At 42.8% G+C, this 16,703-nt stretch overlaps 1 protein-coding gene and 1 non-coding gene across 3 annotated transcripts in view; both read left to right on the top strand.

Annotated features, from left to right (window-relative positions):
* The window catches only part of NVL (nuclear VCP like), a 157,360-nt gene that overhangs the window by 44,613 nt on the left and 96,044 nt on the right, over nucleotides 1–16,703 (top strand). The window contains exons 11-12 of one of the 2 annotated variants that reach the window (XM_075530690.1): nucleotides 7,133–7,286; nucleotides 10,592–10,736. In XM_075530690.1, the coding sequence (XP_075386805.1) occupies nucleotides 7,133–7,286; nucleotides 10,592–10,736 (299 nt within the window). Of the gene's footprint in view, nucleotides 1–786; nucleotides 905–7,132; nucleotides 7,287–10,591; nucleotides 10,737–16,703 lie in introns of both variants that reach the window. The other variant, XM_075530682.1, reaches the window with a different exon arrangement.
* Nucleotides 13,488–13,622, top strand: LOC142437728 (small nucleolar RNA SNORA42/SNORA80 family). The gene has a single exon (XR_012782254.1). It is a non-coding gene; the product is annotated as a small nucleolar RNA SNORA42/SNORA80 family (small nucleolar RNA).

Genomic DNA, 16,703 nt, shown 5'->3' with positions numbered 1-16,703 from the left:
TGATGTTTATTTAAAATTTCATTTTAACTGATCCTTGTATCTTAAGTTACTCTGCCTGAACCCTGTTTGATTTATCTCCTATGAAAGGTTTATGATGTTGATCTTCTTTATTCAGTGTCATCTTAAAATGATCTTTTGGTGCTATATAAATGCCTCTCATAAACAGATTCTAAGGAAGGGCTTGAGTATTTTTTATTGGTAAGATGGACTGCCATCAAGTTGATTCGGACCAAAGTGACCCTGTGTAGGGTTTCTGAGACGGTGCATCTTTATGGGAGCACACTGCCCCATCTTTCTCCTGTGGAGCAGCGGGTGGATTTGAACTGCTGGTCTTGCAGTTGGAAGTCCAACACTTAGCCCAATGAGCCATCAAGGCTCCTTTTATTAGTCGAAACACTTATAGAACATTTTATAATATGCTTGGGTTTTCTAGTTTAAAGTTTATAATCTTGTTTGTAGAATTGCATTTCATAGCATAGCAAATAGGTGAAATTTACTGAAGAATTTTAGTTGATTCATCATCACAAAACAAGAATTGATGAAACAACTATAAATGCTTTTGCCCTGTGTGTAGTCTCTTACTCTCCTCATTTTGAACATTTTAGTTCTCGTACGTAAAATAAAAATTTGAAGTAATATATGTGAACTACCATCTCTAGATAACTGTTCTTTGTGCTATTCTTTTGATGAGTGAGTATTAACTTTTAAGATGAAAATACATATATAATCAACTACTCTGCAAGATAGGGAGTATATTTACAATTGTTTTGTGTACTTTTTTTGTAGTCAAATTCACCTTGCATCTTTTTCATTGATGAAATTGATGCTATTACCCCCAAAAGAGAAGCTGCTTCAAAAGATATGGAACGAAGAATTGTAGCCCAACTCCTTACCTGCATGGATGGTCAGTTGAAAATGACGAATTTATTTTAAGATAATAGGATAAGTATATACATGAAAATGTTATAAAACTTTCAAATGGTGTAAATCTCAAATAGTGAAAAAGCGGAAGACATTTTCTCTTCATTAGCGATTCCTGTTATTAAGTTTTATATGAGCATATATAAAATAGATGATATAAGAACTTACTTTACATTTTTTGCACATCTTTACATATATGCATATAGACACGTTCCTTTGCTTTTCACACCACTAGGATTGCCCTATACCGATTGTTCTTTAACTTGTTCCTCGTCCCTTACCCACAGTCTTGGAAATGCTGCCACGTTGATGCATTTAGGTACCTGTCTTAACTGCTGCTTCATAGTCTGTCGGGTGCTTTATCATATGGTATTTCAGCATTCCCACCTTGATGGATGCTTTTTTCAACTTTTTGGTGTTTTAAAACAAGGTCTAAAAATGGTCTAGCTGGATTTGTAAGGTAGAACTGGGTCATGGTAGTGGCAGGAAGTATACAGAAACTAGATGTGTGTTTCGTCAGTGCTATACTGCACCTTGGTTGAATCGTCATTCCTTGTAACCGTGCTGGGGGTCGGGGGATGTCCAATTGTGTACAGGATGGGCTTTGGGTCTCCACTCCAACCCCCATCTTTCACATTGATATAATTGTTTGTTTTGGATCTTTTGGTACCTGATCCTGTTGCCATCTCATGATCACATAGGCTGGTGTGCTTCTTCCATTAAAAATATAACTTTTATGAAGACAAAAATACCACTTAAATTATGGCACACTGCTTTCTTAGAAGAAGCATCATGATTTCAGAGGTAATAAAATGTGTGAAAAATGAGCAACTGCTGGGATTAAGCAGATCATTACTAGAAAGTTCTTGAAAGTGCTGTTGGTTGCGGATTCTGGTGAATTTTTGTGTTTTAAAGTTCCTTTTTATAAGCCAGCATCGAAAAAACAGTAAACAGCTCACTGTACATAGTAATATCTGCTGAGTCTTTGCTATCTAGTATAGTTGACACTTAAGTAATGGAGGGGTTATAGACTCCAAGCCCCTGTGAAGTTGAAAATCCATATATATATATAACTTTTGTCTGCCCTCAAACCCATCTGCTGTTGACAGAGACTTACTGATAGCAAGTTGATTAACACATTCTGTGTGCTAAATGTATTATTTGCTATGTCCTTGTAAATTAGAGAAAAACTTACTAAGAAAATCATAAGGAAAAGAAAATACATTCTCAGCAATCTGCTGTATTTTTTAGTAACTCAAGCTTACAAAGGAGCTCTGGTGGCGTAGTGGATTGCTGCTATCCACAAGGTTAGCAGTTCAAAACCACTAGATGCTTCTTGGGACAAAAATGAGGCTTCCTATTCCTGTAAGATTTTAGTCCCAGAAACCCACAAGGCCAACTCTCCTGTGTCCTTCAGGGTCTCTGTGAGGCGGAATTGACGCGATGGCAGTGAGTCAGGCTTGGCAAGTTTGTATGAATTGTCTTCACATTAGCTGAGGAAGAGGAGAAAGAGGAAGGGGAAAAAAGAGATTAGTTTTGCTGTCTTAGGAGTGTTGAAAGAGTTGGAAAAGGAGCAGGTATAACTTTACAGAAATATAGCCTTATTTTTATTTTTTCCTCCCAATACAGTGATTGAGAAAGAAAAAAAAATCCACAGGCAAGTGGTCCTTGTATTCCAAGCCCCATGTGCTCAAGGAACAGCCATTTGTTTTCTACTGCATGAGGAGTTTGTAAAACTGGAGTTATTCAGAGTTTACATATTTGGAATTTAACTGATTAACAAATTTAATTAATAAGAACAAGGTAACAAAGAGATCACTTATGTGTTGGACAGGGTTCTCTAGAGAGATAGAACCAAATTGCTAGTAATTATAGATAAATGTATTTATCAAGATAGATATATAACATAAGAAATGAACTGTTAAATTATATAGGATAGATAATACAAGAAATTAACAGTTAAATTATAAAGCAGTGAGACACTAGCAGTCCTTTAGGTCTTGAGAGCTGCCAGTCCCCTTCTGTGGAGAGAGCTGGGCTATATATACCCAGGCAGCAAACAGCAAGGCAGGTCACCAACTGTCGGTCCCCAGCTCCAGAGACGAACATTCCAATCGTGTGGCCTTAAAGGGACCTCAACTTACAGCGACACAGTCCACAGGCTAGGCATCCCACAGGTAGTGTAGCCTGTAAATTGAGGCACAGAACAAGCAAGGCAGCCGCACGCAGGTCCGATGATTAAAGAACGAGAGACAAGCAAGGCGAGGCTCACGGAGCCATTTATCTCTCTGCCCTTCAATTAATCCTACTTGTGTTTATCAGCCAGGCTGGCACAGTAAACTATAGCAATCCACCCCTTGCCAACCTGGCACCTGTACACAATTCTTTACCCGTACATACTTATGTAATTTCCAGACACTAATGAAATCACCCTTATACTTATCATCAATCATCTATCATACGTATAAATGAAAACACACTGAGTCAAATTATGTCTGATATATCATTCTTGAGCAAAGGAAATATATGCAATAATCACATACAAAGAAAATACGTTGACAATTACAAACCTCACTTTTGCAATTGATCACGTGGTCATAATTGATAGGTAGAACCACCTTCTACTACTACCCATTCTGTATTACCTTTTCCCTCAGCAAGCACCTCAGCTGGCTGTGGTTTTTTGCCTGGCGGGGTGACCCAGACCTTCATTCCTGAGGGGTCTGGGTCATTATAAGTCCTGTCAGGATTGGGTTGCTGCAACTTACCATTTACTTTAATAACAGGGCATGGTAACGCTAAGAGTCGGCCTAAGGGATCTCCTGGATTCCAGACATATTCTTCTTTACCTCCATTATGTAACACCAGTCCAATTTCTCCTTGGTAATCAGGATCAATCACACCACTTAGTACAGTGACATCCTTCCTGACCTGTTGATCCAAAAGCATGAGAAGCCCAAAGTGGCCAGGGGGCATTCTCAGCTGCCAGTTCAGTGGAATCTGTGATGTGTTTCCAGGTGGGGGAGTTCCCTCCTTTGGTACCAGGACCTCTAGGCCTGAGGAACACAGGGTTGCTGGGACAGGAAGCAAAAATGCTGCAAGGGGATCACTAGGAGTAATAGTGAGTGGTGCCACTCCAGCTTCCACCCCTTGGTTCCTGGACCCATGAATTCTGGCTATTGGAGACACAGCACCATATATTGGCCGCTGGTTTAGAGCGTATACAGCTTCCTGGAGAACATTGCCCCAGCCCCGCAAGTTGTTGCCACCTAGTTGGCGCCATAATTGTGTCTTTAGGAGCCCATTCCATCGTTCTATCAAGCCGGCAGCTTCAGGATGATGAGGAACATGATGCGACCAGTGGATTCCATGGGAATGGGCCCTTTGCCGCACTGTATTTGCTGTAAAGTGAGTTCCTTGATCTGAAGCAATGCTGTGTGGGATGCCATGCCGGTGGATGAGGCATTCTGTAAGTCCACGAATAGTAGTTTTGGCAGAAGCATCACGTGCAGGGAAGGCAAATCCATATCCAGAGTAGGTGTCTATTCCAGTAAGAACAAAACGCTGTCCCCTCCATGATGGAAGTGGTCCTATGTAATCAACCTGCCACCAAGTTGCTGGTTGATCTCCCTAAGGAATTGTCCCATATCTTGGACTTAATGTTGGTTACTGTTGCTGGCAAATGGGACACTCAGCAGTGGCAGTGGCCAAGTCAGCCTTGGTGAGTGGAAGTCCATGTTGCTGTGCCCATGCATAACCTCCATCCCTGCCACCATGTCCACTTTGTTCATGTGCCCACTGGGTAGTAACAGGGGTGGCAGAGGGAAGAGGAGGACCAGTCTCCACAGCGCGTGTCATCTTATCCACTTGATTATTAAAGTCCTCCTCTTCAGAGGTAATCCTTTGGTGAGTGTTCACGTGAGATACACATTTATCTCTCCGCCCTTCAGTTAATCCCACTTGTGTTTATCGGCCAGGCTGACACAATAAACTATAGCAACTTATGAAGAGGAATTTTACCCATTAAAAAAAAAACTTAATGTGCAGATCTACTTGTAGTTATTAAGAGTGAGGAAGGCACCTAAAAGATCATTATTGTACAGAAACTGGTGCAAAGAAAGTAAGGCTCCACTTCATTAAAAGAGTCATTGGCAAAATGTAGTTTACAGTCCTGGTGTCTTATTTGTACACATGCAGCTAACTCCAAATGCTGTGCGTACTTATGAGCGCTGTCGTCCAGAGTTTTCTTAGTAAGCAATACTTATAATTCTGTTTACACCGAGTGGAAAGAAATGCTTTACATTTACTTTACAGCATTCTGGAATTCTATCTTTTGCCTAGTGGAGCTTTAAATTAACACAGTGAAATCAAATTCTAGGCAAGGCAGCAGGGGAGTGGGATGTATCCAGAAGGAACTGACAGTGGTTATCTAATGAGTGACCCATCCCAGCTGAGGTATATGTTAAATTTTTCATGGGAGAAAATAGCAATTCTGTGGCACTTATCTTGCAAAGACTGACTTTCTTTTCTTTTAAATCATTTTAATGGGGACTTGTACGACTCTTCAAAATCCATACATACATCCATTGTGTCAAACACATTTGTGCATTTGTTGCCATCATCATTCTCAAAACATTTAGAAATGTTTTGAGCCCTTGGTATCAGCTTGAACTCTTGGTATCAGCTTCTCATTTTTCCCCTCCCTCCCCAATGAACCCTTGATAATTTCTAAATTATTATTACTTTTTCATGTCTTACACTGACTGCTATCTCTCTTCACCCACTTTTCTGTTGTCCATCCCCTGGGAGGGGGTTATAGGTTATAGGTGCCACTTATCTCCCCCACCTTCCCCTTTCCCTCCTGGTGTGGCTACTCTTAATACTGGTCCCGAGGGGTCTATCTGTCCTGGATTCCCTGTGTTTCCAATTTTTATCTGTACCCATGTACATGCTCTGGTCTAGCCGGATTTGTAAGGAAGAATTGGGGTCACAATAGTGGGGGTTGAGGGGGAGAAGCATTAAAGAACTAGAGGAAAGGGCCTTTCTCCCCTCCCTGCCCATCCTTCTCTTTCCCCTCCCTTCCCAGCGCTTCTCTGGCCTTCTGAGCTGGTGGTCTTTCTCAGTTCCATTTTCTCTCTCCTGCTTCTGTTTTTCTCTTGGGCCCGGAAACCGGCCTGAGCTCTCCCGCCACCACCTTACGAGGTTCCTAGATAACTCCCTCTGCGTCCCAGGATCTCTTCCCTTTCTCCCTGTCCACGTCTCCCGCCCTCTCCCTGCCCCCGCCATGAATGAGGAGTACAACGTGATTGTGCTGGACACTGGCCTGACGGAGTGCATCCTGTCAGGCATAATGTCCGTGAATGGATGAAAGTTCTTCATATGGATCGAAATCCATATTATGGAGGAGAAAGTGCATATCCATAACTCCACTGGAAGATTTATACAAAAGATTTAAAATCCCAGGAACACCACCAGCATTAATGAGGAGAGAAGAGACTGGAATGTTGACTGAATTCCCAAGTTCCTTATGGCTGACGGTCAACTGGTTAAGATGCTGCTTTATGCAGAGGTTACTCGTTACCTGGATTTCAAAGGGAGCTTTGTCTATAAGGGAAGAAAAATCTGCGCGGGTCCTTCCCTTGGCATCTAGCTTAATGGGACTATTTGAAAAATGTCGATTCAGAAACTTCCTCGTATATGTTGCCAACTTCAATGAGAACAATGCTAGAACCTAAGAAGACTACAATGCGAGATGTGTATACGAAATTTAACTTGGGCCAAGATGTTATAGATTTTACCGGTCATGCGCTGCCACTTTACAGAACTGATGATTATTAGACCAACCCTGTTGTGAAACCATTAATAGGATTAAACTTTGCAGTGAGTCTCTGGCCAGATACGGCAAAAAGCCCCTACCTTTATCTTCTTGATGGCCTTGGCGAGCTGCCGCAGGGATTAGCGAGGCTAAGCGCTATTTATGGGGTACCTACATGCCGAATGAGCCAATTGAAGAAGTCATTGTGCCAAATGGAAAAGTGATTGGTATCAAATCAGAAGGAGAGACTGCTCGTTGTAAGCAGCTCATCTGTGACCCTACCTTTGTAAAGACCGGGTACAAAAGGTGGGCCTGGTGATCAGAGTTATATGTATTCTGAGTCTTCCAGTCAAGAACACCAATGATGCCAACTCATGCCTGATCATTATTCCGCAGGACCCAGTCAACCGGAAGTCAGAGCTCTCTGTCGGCACGATGGGGCAGCACAAGGGAAGTGCACTGCCGCAGTTAGCACCACGGGGGAAACCGAGGAGCCGGAGAAGAACTCCGGCCAGCTCCGGAGCTCCTGGAACCAATGGAACAGAAATGTGTGGGTGTCAGTGGCCTGCTTGTATCAAAAGATTTGGAAACCGAAAGCCAGGTCTTTATTTCCCGTACTTATGATGCTACAACTCACTTTGAGACGACCTGTGATGTCATTAAGAACATCTATATGAGGTTGACGGAATCAGAGTTTGACTTTGAAGAAATGAAGCGCAAGAAAAATGACGTCTATGGGGAAGACTAACAGCAGTGCCTGTTACTATCTAATTAGAGCAGATTTACAATTTGACAATGCATATTGTATGAAATCAATATTGTAAGGCCTGCTTTTGTAATCAGAGCTGAGCTATTGAGTACTATACCAGTAAATATTCCTCCTTTTATCTTTTTAATATCATGTTTTAACTTTTTCATGGAGTGGCTATTAAGAATTGGCAGATTACCATATTCTGTTCCTCTTAACCCAGTATGGGCTTTATTTTTCCCCCTAGCGAAGAATCAGTTTGAAAACAGCATTGTGATACTGACACAGAGATCTCGATACAGGACCCAGTACCACCCATGTGCCACCTGTCCTCTTGACATTAAGGAGATTCTAAATTCAATATTTCATATTTGGGACAGCATCCCTTACATTTTCCTCAAAACTGTATATTTGTGTTATCTTAAGTATTATGACAATGCCCAAACAGCTTACCACAAATTTGGTTTATGAGGGCATAGAATTCTAACCAAACCACTTATTTGGGGGACACCTCTGTGGCTAATGGCTCCATGTGGTGTTTCAATCTACTAGATGAAAGTGGTAAGAACCCGAACATCAGCGGGTGAACTGTAGAAGCATCTTTTGTATCCCAGGTGTGGCTTCTTCAATGGACCAAGCTGCAATACAGTATTGACAGAGCCTCTGCTTCCATACTGTCTCCCTCAACATGACTCCACATATGATTTCTGTACTGCAAAATAAAGCCAAACCCTGGAGACCAAAAACAAGAACTAGAGGAAAGGTGTATATTTTATCAGTGCTACACTGCACCCTGACTGGCTGTCTCCTCCCCGCGACCCTTCTGTAAGGGGATGTTCAGTTGACTACAGATGGACTTTGGGGCTCCACTCTGCACTCACCCTCATTCACAATGATATAATTTTTCTTTGATGCCTGATCCTTTTGACACCTCATGATCACACAGGCTGGTGTGCTTCTTCCCTGTGGGCTTTGTTGCTTCTCAGCTAGATGGCCGCTTGTTTATCTTCGTGCCACAAAGAATGACTTTTTAATTGAAGGAGTTTTTTTACTGGGAAAAAGATGTTAGGCCTTACCTATTTCCGTGGTGGTTCTTGTTGAGCTTTCTGTTAGTAAACACCTGATATGCTTAGCGTATGCCAGCATGACTGAAGTCTGAGCCACGTGAACTAGAAGTAGCCAGTCCCTAGCCTAGGACTAGGCATTTATTTCACCATGGAGATTTTTCAAGCATCCCTGTGTCAGTTGTAGAACCAATCTGGCTCTCATGTGTATCGATGCAGGGAGGATCCCGCGTAAGAAACTGGGAAAGCATAAGAAAGCAGTGTGTCCATCAGGAGGCCCTTTACATTAGGAGGCAGTTCCTTGTCCCTGTAAAGGGCCCTTTGCTTGTTTAGTATTTCAGTTGCACAACATCTGCTTCTTCCTTTAGCCATTTCCTTCTTCTCAGACTTCAAAAAGTGCTAGAGTTCCTGCCTCGCTCAGCCCTACTCTTAGTGGCCTTAGGACTGTTTTTGTTTCAATGCAAAACTGATCAACTGAGTAATCACACTCAGTCTCTCTCACACTCTCACTCTCTCACTCTCTCACGCTCTCTCATTCCTTGATCATCAGACCAAGGAACACCTCCATTTTCAAGTTACATTACCTGTGGGACACCTAAAAAAAAAAAAAAAAGAAAGCATCCCAACCCAGGGCTATCCAAGTCCATAAGTGCAACATTAGCCCTTATGTCTGATACCAATCTACAAAGTCCTCAATCTCACAAAACACACACTATGATGCCGACTGCAGGAGGAAAGCGAAATCAGTGAATGTTTAAGCATCTCAGCGCTGGCAGGGGTCTCCACACGGCTGCTCCAGCACCCAGGGCTGCATCAGGGTAGGTTCATGTAGCTTCTCCTTGGGGATGTCTTGTTGGATGTCTTGTTGGAAGTCAGCCTTACAAGCTGAAGCAGGGAACTGGCTAAGGCAGCTGCACCCTGGTCCGACCATCATAAAGCAAGACACCCAAGAACTAGAAAGGCGAGGCTCACTAAGCCATTTATTCCTCCGCCTTTCAATTAACCCCACCTGTGTTTATCAGCCAGGTTAGCTATCTCAGGTATCAACTTGATGGCAGTGAGTTTGGTTTTAACCCAATTGCTATTGAGTTCGTTGCTACTCATCCCTTAAACAGAACCATTCCCAAAAGTCTTGTGTTTCAACTTCTTGCTTTGTACCCATTCCTGAAGTATCTTGCAGTCAGTGCTTTGTCAAAAAACCCTCATACGGTCTCATTTAGTCTTGATTTCTGAGAAGCTTCAAACCCTATTCTCAGCTGTTTGCCAGATGTGTCTATGGAACTGTTCCAAAGATCCCTCTCAGGTTTGTGTCCTCACTGCCATCCAGTCAGTTGGGACTCATAGTGACCCTGTAGGCCCTGTGATAACGGAGTCATGTAGAACTTCTCAGAACTTTTGGGTAGGGCCAGGAAATGAAAAATAAAGTCCTAATTAAATACCTGAAGGCTCAGTGAGCTAGTCATAAACTCTGGCCTTAGTTTTGTTAGACAGCTGTAAACTGCAGAATACGTTAGTGATCTGTAGTCTCTTCCAGGCTTGTAGACAGGGCTCCGTCTCATACATAACACTCTCGTCGGGCCTAGTGGGATGCTAGTCATCCAAGTCTGGAATGCTATCATCGGAGTATCCCTGGTTGCCTGTGGATCGCCTAGGAGGTGATGCCCAGGTGGGGCCATCCTGACAGAACAACCAGAGTGCCAGAACGGCGGAAACGGCTCGTTTGTCCCCTTTGACTGATGTAGCTGCTAACAGGGAGAGAGCAGCAGATTGGCAAGTGCACTGGCCTTACTGTGAACTTCAGGAGGCTCTTTCTTCAACTGAAGGTCAACGTAGCCATTAGCTATGCATGGAATCTCTCAATGGGTTGTAAACTACCTGACAGTAAAGTCGGTCATTTGTTTATTTTTTCCCGTAAATTTCACATATCAGACATTTAATAAAGGTACTTTGTCTTTAGACATTTAAATGATTATGCAATGGACATTATTGTCTCAAATGTCAAGTGTTTTGCCCACCACTTACTCTGTCTCTGCCTCCTGCTAGATCTGAACAACGTGGCTGTTACGGCGCGGGTCCTAGTCATTGGAGCCACTAACCGACCAGACGCTTTGGACCCTGCTTTGAGACGTGCAGGAAGGTTTGACCGAGAAATCTGCCTAGGAATCCCAGATGAAGCATCCAGGGAAAGGTATATACCTCCAGAATGAACTGTTTATGCCACTTAGTCATCAGAACGGAGTGCTTTGAAACTGAGAGGTGATAAATACCGTGCACCCTTTTCTTGCTCTTTCACTCTCTTTGTGGTCGTCTATGTGTTTGCTGATTGCATTCCCATATGTGTAATCTTTAACCATATCATGTTTATTCCTACAGTACAATACTGTTATTTCAAATCTAAATGATTCTATTTATTCAGCAATCATGTGTGGGCTACAGAAAGCTTTTCCCAGGTTGCCTCCCCACAGTATATGCCAAACCTAAGGCACTGCTCGCTAAAACATGGTCAGTGTCTGTACACTGGGAGATCAGCTGCTTAAAGGTCATCTCCCTGAGAGTTATGAGCCATCTAGAGCTCTGTCCCACCCTAGGGGGAGGGCCCACTCCTGCTGATAAGGATACTGGATTATTCCCCTGAAGGAGAGCCCAAAGACAAGGTCAAGCCATCTTGAATCTAGGGTCCGCCCATCTTGTCACATATGTACCCGTAACACCTCTACTTCCTATTGCATATACACCCCTAGCTCATCCCCTTCCTGTTATGTATGCCTATTGTACACCTCCTTATTGTCTCCTATGACTAAGGGGGGCTTGCACGTCCTGTTGTACCCTACTGTTCGTTCCCAGAAAGAAAACAACCCAGACCACCGACTAGCTCAAAACAAAAAGTTTTATTTCCTGCGCAGGGACCGTGAGCCCTCTTAGAGAGGAGACTGAGCGGTGGGCTGTCTAATTTCCCAAAGGTTCTTATACTTTTGCAGTATGCAGGTGTGCAAGCAAGCAGAGTACAGAAGCAGGATCTTGCGGTTAGCCATTCTTAGTTGAACAATAACTGCTCTTAGTTTTTCCAAGCCTTCTGATCATACATTTCCTTCGGTACGGTCCGTTGCGCTTTTCAGCACAGCCTGCCTCCCTAATATCAGCCAGTTTATTTATAGTTTATAGTTAGTTTATTTATAGTTCATAATGGCTTCTGTCAGCTCAAGATGGCTTCACTCTTGTCACGGCTGTTTAAGCTTTTCCTCGAGCTGCGACAGTCCCTAGAATGTATATAAGTCGATTGGAAATATATTCTTGCTCTCTGCATGGACCTGGCTGCTGAGATCATAGCCGTCCCAGAGGGGAGCAATTGCATGCTTTGTCCTGTCTGATGTCTTTTAAATTTCACCCCTCAATTACACAACTGCCCCATGGACCCATTCAATTGTGGGGCTGGTACCCCACAATGATGAGCATCACACACACACACACACACACACACACACACAAAGATGCTGAACAAATCATCAGAAACATAAGGAAGACCAAAATCTTCACAACTAACTGGACCAATGGGTAACATCATGATAAAGTAAGAAAAGGTTGAAGGTGTCAAGAATTTCATCTTACTTGGATCCACAGTCAGGGTTCATGGAAGCATCCATCAAGAAATATTGACATATTCTATTAGGTAAATCTGCTGCAGAAGACCTCTTTAGAGTATTTAAAAACAAAGATGTTACCTTGAGGACTAAGGTGCGCCTGACCCAAGCTGTGGTATTCTCCATCGCACCCTGTGCCTGTGAAAGGTGGACACTGCGCAGTGAAGACCGTAGAATAATCGATGCATTTGAATTGTGCTGGGGAAAAGAGCGAGCGCGGGGACTGCTGCACGGATAAAGAGATCTGTACTGTAAGCAGCAGGGACTGTTAGGAGAGACCTGTCCCTGGGGAAGGGCAACATGTTTGGTACAGTGGAGGGGTGGTGACGAGATGGATGGACACAATGGCTGCAACAGTGGGCTCAGGCACAGGAACGATTGTGAGGTTGGCAAAAGGCGAACCGTGCGGACGGTGTAGTTTCGCACCGTTGTACGTGGGGTCGCTGGGTCAGAGCCAACTCGATGGCACCGAACAGCAACCTAGGAAGAAATATAAGTCTTGTGTTTAAGGTGCTGACAGTGAGAGGGAAAGAGAGAGAACATGTTTTATGAAGTACAGACCTAATGGTGGAGAGAGGATGGCGCCTGTCATCCTGCACTTGTTAAACTCTTGTCCACTGACCCTGTGTCCCATCAACAAGAAGGCAGACAGGGCTTTTATCCGTGTCACGGTTTTTCCCCTGCCTAGTTTTTATTTTGGACTATGATAGACCGACAGAAAAGCTGAAAGGCTGGTGATAACTGTATTCCCTACAGCGAAATTCACCCATCTTGCCATACTTACTCTCACTCACTCTATATAAAAACATACATGTATTATCTATCTGTTGGCATGCACATATATACTTTTTCCAAACCATTTAGTGTTGACGAGGTACTACATGAACATTAGTACTTCTTGATACTACTACATCAAGTACTTTTTAAGAAGTACTTATGTTAATGTGTTACCTCTTCAACAGTTAAATGTCATGGTAATGAGAGATCATGCCAACGAGAAGTCAAGCAAAGGAGGATTGAAAATTGTGACTTCATTTTGCAACCTAGAAGTTATTAGTGAAGCTAACAAAAAAAACACCTATTTATTAAGTAGAAGTAAGGGGGTAAACTCCAGGTCAAAATGCTTTAGGCCAATGGAAGGAAAGAAATATGATCTATCTTCCTCAATTTGCTTTAAGGAAAGTATGATTGTGAAAGAGGAAAGTAGGTGGTGGCTAGGTGTGGTGTCAGGTGGGGTATTGTTTTAAGATGGGAGAAACTTGCACATGTGTACCTGTTGATGAAAAGGAGCCAAGGAGAGTGCATGGGTTTGGATTTGTGGCAGGTCCAATCCCATGGGCTTCTCACAGTGTCCCATGCGAAAGCAAACTGTCACCCCAAACCATTGCCTGGCTTTACCTGCATGGACTTCAAGCACTGAAGTGGGTTGCACAGTGGGAGAAGAATGGGCTTATGGGAGGAACAAAAGTTTTCTCAGCATTTATGTTTAGGTACCAGCCATAGGTACTAAAGAAGGAAATAGAGGTAAGTAGGTGTGATGCTAGAAAACTGAGGGAATTTACTTTGTAGATTAAAAACTGAGATCATCTCATGAAAGTGAGGCACAGGGTGGATAGTTGAGATGTTTGAGGAAAATGAAGAAGGTTGCAAATAATTTTCTTGATTAATTTGAGATAAACTGGGTAGGACTCTCAGTCAGTGTTTAGGATTGAGATGAAATCAAAACTAGATTCATTGCTTTCAAGTAGATTGCAACTCATAGTGCTCCTATCGGACTGAATAGAACTGCCCTGTAGGGTTTCTAACACTGTAATCCTTAAGGAAGTCGCTGGCTCCATTGTTTCCCCCTTGGAGGGGCTAGGGGTGTGAACCACGGAGTATTTAGTTTGTAATCTAAAGCTTAACCACTGGGCCACCAAGCATCTTTAAGTTTGAGACTGTGGTGGTTACGTGACCGTGAGTCAGTTCCAATTCATACTGACCCTGTGAACAATAGAATGAAACCCTACCCACCGTCCATCTTCATGTAACTACCTCCGTGCCTCGCCTTTACGGTCGACTTCCTTTAAAAAACGAGAGTCTGCTACTTTCATTCCTCCACTTCCAGTTTACCTCCAGCCTTTTAACCCGGTTTCATCTCCTTCATTTTACCTACACAGCTTGTTGACAAGCCCTGTGCCAGCCTCACGCTTGCTGTCAACTTTCAGCCCGTGGTCACAGCCATCTTGTTGAGGCTCCTCTGATTTTGCTGACCTTCTGCTCTACCAGGCACAGACTTCCTTTCCCAGGTTCTGGCCTCTCCTGATAACGTATCTAGAGCATGTGATAGGAATTCTCCTTACCTTTTGAAAGAGCATTCTGGTCGGACTACTTTCAAGGCAGATTGTTTGCTCTTCTAGGAGCCCATGGTATTTTAAATATTCCTCTTCAACATTGTAATTGTAATGCTTCAGTTCTTTTGTGGTCTTACATGTTCTTAATTCAACTTTCGTATGCGTATAGGGCGATTGAAATTAACCATAGTTTGTGTCCGGCACACCTTAGCCCTCAAAGTGACATCCTTGCTCTTCAACACGTTAACGAGGTCTTGTGCAGAAGATTTGGCCAATGCAGTGCATTGTTTGATTGCTGCTTCTGCCTGCATTGGATTTAGATCCAAGCAGAAGTACATCCTTAACAACTGCAATCTTTTTTCCATTTATCATGATGTTGGTCACTTGTTCAGTAGTAAGGAATGTTTGTTTTGCTTTACATGGAGTTGTAATCCGTATTAAAGGCTGTAATCCTTGATCTCTACCAGCACATGCTTTTATTTTTCTTCTAAGTATTTTAATAAATCATTTTGTTAGGAACTCTTACAGCTCTTATAACAAACCATAAATAATTGTTGCAAGCACATTTGTTCATATTTTGCCATCATTTCCAAAACATTTTCTTTCTACTTGAGCCCTTGGTATCAGGCCCCTTTTCCCTCTCTCTTCCATCCTCATGAACCCTTGATAATTTATTAATTATTTTTATTTTCATGTTTTACACTGTCTGCTGACTCCACCCGTGATTCTGATGTTCGCCAGGGGTGGGAGGAGTTATTTGTTGGTCACTACAATTGGTTCCCCCTTTCTCTCTCTTCTCCTCCCATCTTCCCCCACCCTCGTGGTATTGCTACTCTCATTATTGATCCGGAGGGTTTTATCTCTCCTGGATTCCGTGTCATGAGAGCTCTTACCTGTACTAATATACAAGCTCTCATCTAGCCAGATTTGTTAGAGAACTGGGGTCATGATAGTGGTGGGGGAGGAAGCATTGCAGAGAGGAATATTGTGTTTCATGTTGGTGCTATACTGCACCTGGCTGGCTTGTTCCTTCCTTGTGACCCTTCTGTGAGGTGATACTCAATTGTCTACAGATGGGCTTTGGGTAGCCATTCAGACTCCCTTCGTTTGCATTGAAATGGTTGTTTGTTTTGGGTCTTCTGATACCTGATCCTATAGACTTTGTGATCACACAGGTTGGTGTGCTTCTTCCATGTGGGCTTTGTTGCTTCCCTGATAGATGGCTGCTTGTTTAAGACCCCTTTAAGACCCTAGGTGCTCAAGTAATAGCAGGGCACCATCAACTTTCTTTCCAACATTAGCTTATGCACCCCATGTTGTCTTCAGCGACAGTGTTGGGAAGGTGAGCATCACAGAATGCCAGGTTATTAGAACAAAGTGTTCTTGCGTTGAGGGAGAATCCAGTGCCTGTTGGCTACCTTAATACTTAACCTATAAATATATGTACCTAGACCTATATCCCTATCATTATATATTAATGCATTTATAAATGTACATGCCTATGTTTATACTTCTATACATGTCTTTTGCCTCCTAGTTCTTTCCTCTATTTCATTTTACTTTTCTTCCTGTCCCACTATCATGTTGGGCCTTCATTTAGTTCTCTGTACTTCCTCTCGGCTACATTATTGTGGGTTCAAATAAATGACAGCCACTATAATGTCTTGAAATTTAGAAGAATCTTTATTCAGCAAGCTGGGCTACTGAGAAACTAAAGATGTTTCCCTTTATAGCAACCCTGAGTGAACTTCTCAGTCCATCTTTAAGGCTGAAAAACTCTTTTATCACTCGTCTAGGGTTCATGCAAGTGTGAATAGAAGCAGAATTAATGGATTAATTCTAACTTTAAGAAGAGTAAGCATGCTTACAAGGTATATTCCTTATCATAAAGGAAACAATACCAAAATTGACTATAACATCCTGGTTGCCATAACAAGATTAACTATACCTTTCAGATTATAATACCAAAGGGAACACTATTGAAAAATAATCCAAACAACAGATATAGTGAAGACTGAAAGGCTGGAGATGAAGGCACAGAACAGAGATAGAATTTAGCCAGGAATGTGAAGTTGAGAAAGATTTTACTGCCGCAGGGAAAGAACTCCCAGGAGGGAAGGGAGAACAGGGAAAGGGACGGGGGCATTTTCAGCCCCCGGGCAGGTTCCACAACCCAGTGAGTTA

This window comes from Tenrec ecaudatus, chromosome 1 (assembly GCF_050624435.1).
Source record: "Tenrec ecaudatus isolate mTenEca1 chromosome 1, mTenEca1.hap1, whole genome shotgun sequence".
NCBI lineage: Eukaryota > Metazoa > Chordata > Mammalia > Afrosoricida > Tenrecidae > Tenrec > Tenrec ecaudatus.
Note: the sequence above shows the minus strand (reverse complement) of the source record. Positions and strands in the feature narration are given on the sequence as shown.